Source organism: Amaranthus tricolor, chromosome 4 (genome assembly GCF_026212465.1).
Source record: "Amaranthus tricolor cultivar Red isolate AtriRed21 chromosome 4, ASM2621246v1, whole genome shotgun sequence".
NCBI lineage: Eukaryota > Viridiplantae > Streptophyta > Magnoliopsida > Caryophyllales > Amaranthaceae > Amaranthus > Amaranthus tricolor.
This window is the reverse complement of record NC_080050.1, coordinates 665,714-678,053: the sequence shown is the minus strand read 5'-3', so window position 1 is coordinate 678,053 and position 12,340 is coordinate 665,714. Positions and strand designations below refer to the sequence as shown.

Genomic DNA, 12,340 nt, shown 5'->3' with positions numbered 1-12,340 from the left:
AGGCATTGCCTTTTCCAATAGAAACTTGGATTTGATTCTCGCTGCCCTTATTCTCGAGCCCTCTTTTTTCCTCGTTCTATATAAAAAAAAGTTACTCATGAAACTACTCTAAAGAATGATGTTAGAAGGTGGGTAGGTGAAGGATGGTTTTCAAGTTTCTAAAGTGTGTTTGACTTTTGCTTCATATTTGGGTATCATTATTGGAAAACAACAAAGTTTATGGTGGGCACTAAACGAATGTACCCTATCCCATATATATGCATATGTCACAGTCCTTGCTAAACTTTTTAAGGGAGTGTGTCCAATTTACATTATTAGTCCTTTCCTTTGATTTAAGGGCAGGGTAGTATCATTTATCTTGCCAACTTGGGATGGGTATGCCGACTTAAAACTTCTACCATAGGAGCTATTTGCATGAATAGTTTGGGCCAAGAAACTATTTTTTGTAAGTCGTTTTTTTTTTCATAAATTATTGCGAGAGACTGTCTTTGTGAGAGACGGCATCAAGTATAAGGGCTAAATAATCCAATTAATACAAATTAAAGAGAAAATAAAAATGTGAGCTTCTTGTTTTGAAGTCATCTTTTTGAGAGACCGTCTCTTATAAAAATAGTTGTTTTTTTTCAACTTATAGAAATTTAATTAAATGAAATTGTAAAGGAAATTGAAATATTCGAGAAAAAAGGGAGGAAAATATGAGGGGAAATATATTAGTTTGTTTAGAAGCGAAAGAAAGAAAAAAGGAATAAAATATATTTTTCAAATCATTGTATGTTTGGAGAGATTTTGTTATTAACAAATATTTCTATAAAGAGTTAATATTTCTAACTTTTTTTCTTTTAAATCTCTCCCCTCTAAAATTGATATCCGAATAAAAAAATTCATCATTTTATATTTCTTCTCTTTTTTTCGTTTAATTTATCAATTCAAACATACTATAACGGAATAGTTTAATTTAAAGGTAATTCAAAACCTCTTTGTACTTGATTCATCCGAATAAAATATAATTTTTGTTATTTTAATCAAAGTGTAACCAATAAATTGTTTGAATGGAGTAAGTTCAACAACATTCTAAATAATTACAATTCTTCATCTTTTTCTTTTCCATTCATTGTGCGTTTTTATAATCTCAATATGTAAGTCTAGAATCTATGTTTTTCATTTAATTCTTCAATAATGTCTATCATGTCATCTTTGATTTTTGTCGCACTCTATTTTAGGCACTTGAGCTCTATTTTATATTTTACTTACCGATTTGCTAATATTTTATCTTTGCACTCGCCTTAATCATTTTAAATAATTTTCTTTATATTTTATAATTAAGTACAACGCTAGACTTTTTTCAATTCGCCATCTCACAATATTTTCGATTTGCCCACAAAAATTATTGTTGATTGAGCACACAAATTCCGAGCTGGTCTCCATAGTAGCCATACAATACGGAGGAAGAAACTTGTATTGAATACTACACTCCATTCTAGATGCTTTGCATGTGATAATAATAATAATAATAATAATAATAATAATAATAATAATAATAATAATAATCTTTCTTTCATTTTCCTATAATAATCCAAAATTTTGATTAATCTTGGTAATTTAAAGTTTTAAATCACTTAATCAAGAATGTTATTCCAAAATATTAATTTGCTATCATAGTTTAACTTTTAAAAAAAATAAAGGAAAAATACAAATAAAAATAAACATACTAAAAATTAAAAGTAAAATTAAAATTAAAATTAAAAAAAAAAAACAACCCCACCCCTCCCCTTCCCCTTTCCCTTTCCCTTTCCCTTTCCCACAGCCACCCCATCTTCACCGTCTTCCACCCTACTGTCACTGTACCTTTTAACAGGCCACTACATTCCTATCTATGACATGCAAAAAAGAATTTCAATATCTTTTTCATCTTGTTAATTCCAACAAAAATAACCCACATGAACTTGGTTTTCACCAATATCTGAAAAACAGATTATTAGTATCATTTATCAATTTATAAAAGATTAGTCAAAATAAAATGATCATTTAAAGGCTTCCAATGGCAGCAAACAATTGCCATCTCTCTGCAAATGGCTTCCATTGGCAGCAAACACATGACCAGTATAAACACAAGTGACATAAAAGAGATTCTTTAGGTCAGCCATGGCTTCCAATGGAGTATCATATAGCCTGCACCTTTTCCATATTTTTTTTTTAAGTTTCATGAAGACAAGATTGAGATGGGTTTGTATTAGAACCCCAAGTAAGGCCAAATACACGGATATTTTTTTATTTTTTTTTGAAAGTTTCATGAGCAATTTTTGTGGGCAATAAATACTGAAGAGAAGCATTATAATGAAGCAAATAGTACTCCTAATGCTGAAGAACTGATAATAATTGTGAAGGTGTAATAGTGGTGAAGGGGAAGAGGGATTGGGCCAACGAGGAATACGTTGGTGGTGGTGGGAAAGTGTTGTTTTTTTTCAGATTTTTTTTGACAATTTTAATTTATTTTTTATTTTTTTTTACTAAAAAACTTGTTAAACAAGTTAAAGGTCATCCGAGAGCATTCTTGGCAAACACTCCCTAAAGCTGGAACTATTCATAATTAATTAAAAGTTGGAATTATTGTAGGAAAATCAGTAAAAGATTGGATTATTCTAGGTAATTTTTTCTAATAATAATAATTATTATTCTATCAAGTGATTTTCTTCTTGTAATTATTACTTTACCTTTCATTATACTCGCTAGTCGCTACATTTGATTTTTATGCAATTCGATGCGTTTTTTGATCATTTATATATTGAATTATGCATATGTAAGAATTATAAAAAATTAATATTGTGAAAATATATGATTAGACGATTCAAATAAGATCCTACTTGACTATATTTTTTTACACCTTAACCACAATATAAATAAACTTGAACAATGAATAATATTAATAATGGTAATGTAGCTACTATAATTCATAGGGGAAGAAGTATGTTTTTTCTATAAGCATGTCTGAAACAATTAGAGAAAATCAGGATCAACTTATCAACACATTATAAACTAATTTCATTTGTTTTAGGATAATGGAGTAGGCTAAGGAAAAGGAAATGAGTAAGTCAAAACTAAACCCAAGATTTTACCTGAAAAATAATTTTTATTCAAAACTAAAACAAAAACTGATTCTCATTGTAAACTATTTTCAATTTGCCTCAAATTTTGACTAAATCTCTTACCAATTATAGTTTGAAAGGGAGTAAGCAAATTCAGGAATAAGGAAGTAAATATAATACTCCTTGTGCTCTAAAATACTTATGTGAAATTTTGAAATTATGCATTATTTATTTTATTTTATTTTATTTTATACATATGTTTCTAATTTGTTTGGAAAAAGATACGTCTAATCATATACTTTTATAATATTAATTTTTTATAGCTTTTTGTTACGCATAATTATATTCAAAAAAAAATGGTTAAAAGAAGACTTGGAATTTCGTAAAAAGTCAAATATAACAGCTGAAAGAAAGAAATAAAATTAGCTTTCGGGTATAAAAATAATAGAACACTGATAAATGGTTAAAAGAACACTTATGATGCGATATGATAAAATTAAACATAGTTAATTAGATATTTTGTTTTTATTTTAATTGGTAATATAACAGAGTATAAAAATAACTTGTTAAATAAATAAAATTTAGCAAATCTCATCAATCTATGTGGCTAAACTAACAAGGAGTACCACTTGGAATTTTTAAATCTTTTTAATAGATAATATGCTATATATAAATAAATGCTATAGCAGTTTCTATCTTTTTGTTATGTAATAAAATCAAATTTATATTTTATTGAATTAGCTTCATTTAAAATTAAACATAGCTAATTAGATGTTTGATTTTCTTTTTTATTTTTATTTTAATTGGTACAAAATAATAGGGTATAAAAATAATATGCTAAATAATTAGAATTTAACAAATTTCAACAATCCATGTGACAGAACTTCAAAAGGGTGCTACTTAGAATTTTTCAATATTTTTAATAAGTAGATAATATGATTTTTATTTTAATTTGTAGAAAATAACAGAGTATAAAAATAATGTGCCAAATAATTAGAATTTAGCAAATCTCAACAATCCATGTGCAAATAGTGTCACTTGAAAATTTTCAATCTTTTTAACAGATAGTATAATATAAATTAAACATAGCTAATTAGATGTTTGATTTTTCTTTTTTATTTTTATTTTAATTGATAGAAAATAATTAAATATGAAAATAATTTGTCAAATAATTAAAATTTAACAAATCTCAGCAATTTATGTGGTTGAACTCCCAAAAAATACACTTAAAATTTTTCAATATTTTTAATGGATAGTATGATTGTATTCTCTAAAGAGACACGCATCGCATGAACACTAGGGTTTGTGAAAAGGAGTGTTTTAGTAGCATGGATAGTATTGTAATGGGCCTATTGAAAAATCAGCCCATAGGTTATTTCACGATTTGTGTGTTAATGGTCTTCAAAGAGACCATAAAGTAGAAGTGGCAACAAAATTATCCATACAAAATATTGTATGAGACAGTTTAATTATGAGATACAACACATATATGGATTAAATTACCGATAAATATTATGAAGATATGAACTCTTTATTTGGATTTCAAGGTCGTCTTATCGAGAAACAGTCTATCACAAAAGTAGCTGAATTATCTAAAAATGTTGAGTAAAGGCAGCTAAAAAATTACATCTTTTAGTTAGCATTAAAGAGAAATGAAGTATTTTTTAAGAAAAAAGTGGATATTTGGTAATAAATAAAAGGGTAAATAAATTGTATAAATGAAATAAAAGATCGTTAAAATAAATTGATGTAATTAAAAGAAAATGATGGATCATTATACAAAAATACAAATGATGTAAAATTAGTAAAATAAATCAAAATAGTAAAAAATACTCCCTCTTATTCGCTCTACTTGTTCCATTTAGTTTTTCAATACTATTCATCAATCATTCTTATTATGTGATTTGTTTTTAATCTATAAGTTACAACAAGTCATATGGGATCTTATTTAATTCGTCTTATAGTAAATTTTATTAATATAAACTTTTTATAATTTTTACTCAAACACAATTAGAGATATTTACGATTGAAAACGTGCATTGGCAAATGTGCCAAAACCAAATGGAACAAGTAAATATATCAGGAGGGAGTACTAAATAAATAAATAGAACAAATGGACTACTCTTGGGAGATCAAATAAAGGATAAAGAGAACACTAAACAGGCTTGTAATGATTGTGTTTTTTTAGATTATATAATAGGTCGAGGAAATATGAGAATTAGGTAAAAATTGAATTAAAATTTTTCCAAAAAATAATATATATTCTCAAATTGAGATAAAATTCAATTCTCGAATAATAAATATGTTAAAAGGGTTTAACTAACCTATGCCATTAGGGCATAGGTTAAGAGTTATTAATTATCTCATTCAAATACTAGTGAAAAAACCTCATTTGCTGTTGTTTTTAAGGCCTTATATGTTTAGACCGCAAACACTTGAATTAATTAATATATATAAAATATCATTATGTCAAAAAACATATTTAAAATAATACTATAAAATAAAGTTGATTGAATGAGGTATCTAATATCCTTAACCTACTATGCCTCATGTTAATAGGAGAGACAAACCGATTTTAAAAACTAAAAAGGTGAGCTAATTGTATACTTTAATGCGAAAACAAGCACGGTTTTATTGCATGCACAAGCGTTGTGCGCACCAATGCACCAACAACCACTAGGCGTGGGAGGGCTTCACTATAATAGATTTAATTATCAATGGAATTATTGTGAAAGATAATATGTCATTTCTACAATTGGTGTCCTAATCAATAAAATTGTTATAATGCTCATAAAAAATTATTATAACCAATTTGGTAATGAAATCATCTTAGGTTAAATCGTTAAAGATAAAATGTGTATATTTCAAAAATATTATATTATCGTTTGATCTATTATTTTTTTTCTATAAAAATTCTCACATTGAAATTGTGTAACAATCTCAATAAAATAGAGCGGTATAATTTAAAGTTTGGTTTCTTCAGTCTCGTGCGAATAATTGATTGTTGAAAGGTGTTAGTCTAAAAATCTATCGGTTATATTTTAACTTGAAATGAGATAATGATCAATATTTATATGTATAACTCCTAAACGTGTTATGACTAAGTGTCAATATACAAAGGTGTTTAGAAGTTTCCATGAGTTAGACACAGAAATTAAGCACATTACTCAGTTAATTAGGTGGTTAATATCTAAAAACTACAATCGTACCAATACAAGTACTCATATTTTGAAAGCAAATTGTGGATCAATTATAGTGAGAATCTTCATTCCACAGTAACAAAGCAACACTAAAAGTTAACTTCAATTGTAAAATAGGCTGAAAAAATAAGAATGTTGGGTGAGATTTGATTCTAAAAACCTTGTACGAAAAAGACAGTTCATACTTCAATTAAGACAATAACCAAATTTTTTAACAATTTTTTATAATAATATTGATTAAAAGTTTCTAATGTACTTCATATTTTCCTCACCTTATAAATGATATTCCTTTTATCTCAACAAAAATATTTCTAATAGCTACCATAGTCCATAACTACCACTTTTATCGATCATTTTTAGTTTGTACAACAATTAGACTCATAAATTTCTAACTATTACAATTATACAAGTATAGCAATCCACAAATACAAATATCTAAATTGCTAATAAATACTCACACAACTACATTGCACCGAACATGTTTAATACACTAGTTAACCTCAACAAAAAAGTTCTATTGAACATTAAATTTCTATATAGAAAACAATAAAAGTTAAAATACAAATATTACGATTAATCAGTACCAAAAAAAGTATGTATTAAGTAATAAGACTAAAATCAGCCCAACAAGTAATAAGATAGTCTAATAAAATAGGTTTCTCAAAATTAAGTATAGTAAAACAGAAAAATAAAATAATTTCTTCATTTTAATTAAATAATAATGTATAAGTATAACTATAAATCAAATATAACTTGTAACCGTATCCAAAACCATTGGCCTTTAATGGTATGTGATCCATTGAATCAACCCCCTTCACAACTCTTGTTCCTTTGCTCCAAACAATAACACTTCTTTGTTTCCTTATTGATAGTAATAATCCCTCTTATTTTGTTGAAGTATTCCCCTTTATTTGACATTATTCATTATTAAATGGCAAATTTTGTTTTATTCTTAATCAAGTTAGGATATACTTGAGTGAGCTCTTATTTAATTCATTTCATTATAAAATTTTCAAATTTTTAAATACACATAATAAAAGAATAAGTTGCGAATTACTGCCTGTAAGTTTAACATGTTTACAACTTACAACCTTAATGTTTATTTTTTGCGAATTACAGTCACTAGCATATTAAAGTTTACAGATTCATGTCAAAACACGGAATTTGACCATGGTGATCGAAATTTTAGGTTAAGTGGTCGGAGTTTTGTGTTTTTTGCCTGAATTTGTAAACTTTGTAATTCATAAAAGTGTTAAACTTTAATACTAAAATTTACAAATTATTCCGATAAAATATATAGAAGATTGAAATAGTAACATTATAAGTGTGTAAACCTTAATGGATAAGTTGAATAGAAGTGACTACTCTGGGGAGAATTAGTTTTTTTATATATAAAAATGAGTAACATCATCTTATTGTAGTGCATCTCTCATCCTCAAATGTGTTTTTCTTCTTTATTTTCATTACTTATTAATAATACTTTTACAAGTGATAAATTAGAATTAGTTCATATATATAAATAATTATTAGAGTAAAACAAACATAAATAAAAATTCTTTATAATACTCTATCTCAATTATGATAAATAGTTTTTCTAGACTAAATTACATCAACTTTTCAAAAAGAATAATTATTTACAATTTTTATAACAACAAACAAGTCCACTATACAATACGACACTAGTACATACTTCTATATTCTCAATTTTCAATTTACTAAAGGTATTTAAAACCGAACAAACTTCATAGTCCCCCCAAATTAAAACATAGTCATGTGGGATTTTGTTTGATTTATTTCAATACTAAGATTATTCATATCAACTTTTCTTGATTTTTAATTGTGCACAATTAAAAATATTAAGAATTGAATAAGTGCATTGGATTACATGCATAAAACAAATGAGACATTACTAGTGAATTGGAGGAAGTACTATTTATTTAAATTTGTATAATTAACCTAAATATAAATTTAAATTTTATAATTTTAACTCGACTTTAAATATAAATTTACAAAAAACCTAATTTTAACTCGAACTTAAACACCTGATTTAAAACTGCACCATTAACCTAAATAAACAACTTTTAAGTTTTATAATTAATTTTTTTAATAAAAAAAACCAGATTGTGGGGAAATTTGGATTTTACAGTTTTACTCCCTTCTCTTATCTGTCTAATGGTCCACCACTCCACTCACTCACTTCTTTGACTTCACTACTCCAAACGTTGTCGTTTTCATTTAACTTTTTTGAATTTTAAATTTTTCTTAAAACATTTTTCTTCAAAACCCAAGTTTTTTCCTTCTCTCTTTCATTTCACAAAATGACATCAATTATAATCTTCTTCCTCCTAACATTGTGTTCCCTCCCATTACTTGACTCGTCCATTGACTCAGTCCCCCTCCTCCGAGCCAACTCAACGATTCTCAGTCCTTCTCGAACATTCCAGCTCGGCTTCTTCACTCCCAACTCACAAAACGGTAACATTTACCTCGGAATCTGGTATGCATCTCTTCCAACCCCAACTTATGTATGGGTCGCAAATCGCCATACACCACTCAAAGATAATTCCACAGCCGTACTTTCTCTCTCCTTTGGCCAACTTACTGTATCTGACTCCGTCAACTTTGTTGTTTTCCGTTCCGATAATCTCCACCCCGGGTCAAACCTCAGTCTTCTAGATAACGGCAATCTTGTACTTCTTTCGTCTAAAAACGTCGTCGTTTGGCAGAGTTTCGACCATCCATCAGATACTTGGTTACCTGGTATGAATCTTACTAAGAGTTTGTCTCTCACTTCGTGGAAATCTTTGAAGGATCCTTCTCTGGGGAGGTATTCTTTGCGGTTACGTTCACCGGGTTATGGTGAGATCGAGTTGGTTTACAATGAAACGCTGTCGTATTGGAGTACAGGGATATGGACTGGGACTTCGTTCGAGAATGTTCCGGAGATGACTATTGCTTATATTTACAGGTTTTATTTCAATCATGTGTTTACTAAAACGGCGTCGTTTGGTTTCTCGGAAATTTCGGCGGGGACGGATAGTGGGCCCCCACCGTTTACTCGGTTCCAAGTCAGCTCATCAGGGGAGCTCAGGCAGTATACGTGGTCCCCACAGACTGAGTATTGGAATTCCTTCTGGACCCGACCCGAATCCAGATGTAAGGTTTACGGGCTTTGCGGACCCAACGGGATTTGCTATGGGGAGGCTGTACGATTGTGCGGGTGTCCTCCCGGTTTTGGGCCGGTAGATGGACCGGGTTGGGCCGAGGGGGATTACTCGGGCGGGTGTAAGAGGTTACAGGATGTTTGCAAGGAAGATGATAAGTTTGTGGAGGTAGGTGGGATGAGTTTTGATGGGGCAAAAACGGTGTCGTTTCATGCGGTGGGAAGAAATGAATGTGAGAAGGGTTGTTTAGGAAATTGTTCTTGTATTGGGGTGATTTACAATGAGAAGAGTAATATGTGTAAGTATTTGTTTGGATTTCTTACTAATTTAAGGAATTTGACTAATGATAATACAATGGGTGGATTTGATGAAGTTTTGTATCTAAGAATAGGGAAAAATGATTTGGAACACAAGGGTTTGAGTCATAAAATGGTTATTTTGATTAGTTTAATTTGTGGGTTAGTGTTAATTTTAGTGATTTTAGGTTTGATTTTATGGGTTGTAAGAAGCGAATTGAGGAAGAGAAGGAAAGAGGAAGAAGAGGCAGTTTTAATTGCTACCCATTTAAAGGTTTTTTCATATAAGGAGCTTCACGCGGCGACCCGTGGGTTCTCCGAGAAGGTTGGGCATGGTGGGTTTGGGACGGTTTTTCGGGGTACATTATCGGATTCCTCTCATGTGGCGGTTAAGCGACTAGAGCGACCGGGGAATGGTGGGGAGAAGGAGTTTCGGGCCGAGGTTTGTACTATTGGGAATGTTCAACATGTGAATTTGGTTAGATTGAGAGGGTTTTGTTCTGAGAATTCTCATAGATTGTTGGTTTATGAGTACATGCATAATGGTGCCTTAAGCAAGTATTTGAAGAAAGATGGTGAGAATATGAGTTGGGATGTTAGATTTAGGGTAGCTATTGGGACAGCTAAGGCATTGGCTTATCTACATGAAGGATGTAGACAATGTATTATTCATTGCGACATTAAGCCCGAAAACATCCTTCTCGATACTGACTATACACCAAAAGTGTCGGATTTTGGGCTAGCGAAGTTAATAGGTCGCGATTTTAGTAGGGTCTTGGCAACAATGAGGGGTACTTGGGGGTATGTTGCACCCGAATGGATCTCCGGAGTTGCAATTACCAACAAGGCAGATGTTTATAGTTACGGAATGACAATGTTGGAGCTTATTGGGGGGAGGAGGAATGTGGAAGCACCTCCCCCTTCGGCTTCTAATACCAAGGCGGGTAGTGGCACCCTTGGTACTAATGATTCAAGTGGTGAGGCGAAATGGTTCTTCCCACCATGGGCAGCTCAGAAAATTATCGAAGGAAAAACCGAAGAGGTGGTGGATGCAAGGCTTGGTGTTGCCTATGATAGAGGAGAAGCGGAGAGGGTTGGAATGGTGGCGGTGTGGTGCATACAAGACGAGGAGGGAGCGAGGCCTTCGATGGGAATGGTGGTGAAGATGTTAGAAGGGGTAGTAGAAGTAGGTGTTCCTCCTCTTCCAAAACTTCTTCAAGCCTTAGTTGCTGAGGAATCTTTTGGTGGGATTAATTCAGGGAATGTAGCTTCAAATATAGGTGGTTTTGGGTCTGAAGATGATAGTAATATTAGGGTATCTGTTATAGATTCAACACCTACTCATTCTCCTAGTGATATTACAAATGCAAATGTATAATTTCATCTATAATATGTGATCCAGATAGAAGTAATTTTGAAAGGCCCTCTTTTATCAAGGCTCAAATATGTGTTTTTATTCTTTGCATAAATCTTTTTGATAATAAGGTTTTGACTTCGATTCCCCCGTTCTATCAACTCAACTACCTTGTACTCAAAAATACAAAATATCCAAATATAAAATCGTTATGTGACTACACTTTTAAACTCTTGAAAACAATTATTTTTGGATTGATAAAAGTACTCCAGAGTCGAGTACTTGTGTGTTACACCTATCATAAATCAAAAATCGGTGTTAACGAGCTAGATTTTTTTGATAGATATAACGAAGGGTTTAAGAGTTGTATATATTGAACAAAAGAGAATGTAAATCGTTTAAAATGATTCGGGCGTATGCAAATGCGAAGTATTAGTAAATCGGTAAGAAAAATAAATAGCTAGATCTCAGAGAGCTTTAAAAAGAGCGAGAAAGATTGAATATAACTTGAAGGACGTAAATGCAAAGGAATATAATAATTTAGATTTACAGGTAGAGCTGATTGAAAATCAAAATGAATGGAGAAGAAAAATTCATGTGACGATCTCATTCTTTTGCTATTAAGGCTTTAACGTTGTTGACGTTGTTATTGAGTGACTAAAACAATGCAAGTCAATCCAATGCAAGAAGAATAAATCAAACATAGAGATTCATGAGCAAGTATTCTTTTGTTCTTTTCATCCTCCAAAAAGGAAAAAGGATGGGGATAAAAAGGAACAAGCTTCTTTATAAATTCCTACTTGCACCTTTTGTATAATGGGGCATATGATCGCCACAATGAATTTGCTTACCCCATATCTTATTGCTTCGCTTTTCACACATCTACTTCAAAAGATTCATCATTCCTTTCTTTTTTGATATTTTATATTCACAAATACTCCCTCATTCTACGAGTTTACACACTCAAAAATATTTATATTTGTGACTTAAAAAACACTTTCGAGTTATATAATGCTTTTTCAGGCACGTAAAAGTAATTTTTACTAAATAATAACTAATTTTTACCAAATGTTATTTTTATGATAATTGACTTAACAACTTTAAACAAAAAAAAGACAATGCTACTCAACAAGTCAATTTTCAAACACCTCCCTAATTATATCACCGGGTCTCAACTATAATATAATATTCAAGATAGTGTTTTTAATTATCTTTTAAATTAAGACTTTGGGATCATGTACTA

General features: G+C 30.3%; 1 protein-coding gene across 1 annotated transcript; it reads left to right on the top strand.

Annotated features, from left to right (window-relative positions):
- Positions 1–8,584: 8,584 nt before the first annotated feature.
- Positions 8,585–11,314, top strand: LOC130811337 (G-type lectin S-receptor-like serine/threonine-protein kinase SD2-2). The gene has a single exon (XM_057677604.1). It carries the CDS (start codon positions 8,602–8,604, stop codon positions 11,119–11,121), a length of 2,520 nt encoding a protein of 839 aa, XP_057533587.1. The 5' UTR covers positions 8,585–8,601; the 3' UTR covers positions 11,122–11,314.
- Positions 11,315–12,340: the final 1,026 nt, after the last annotated feature.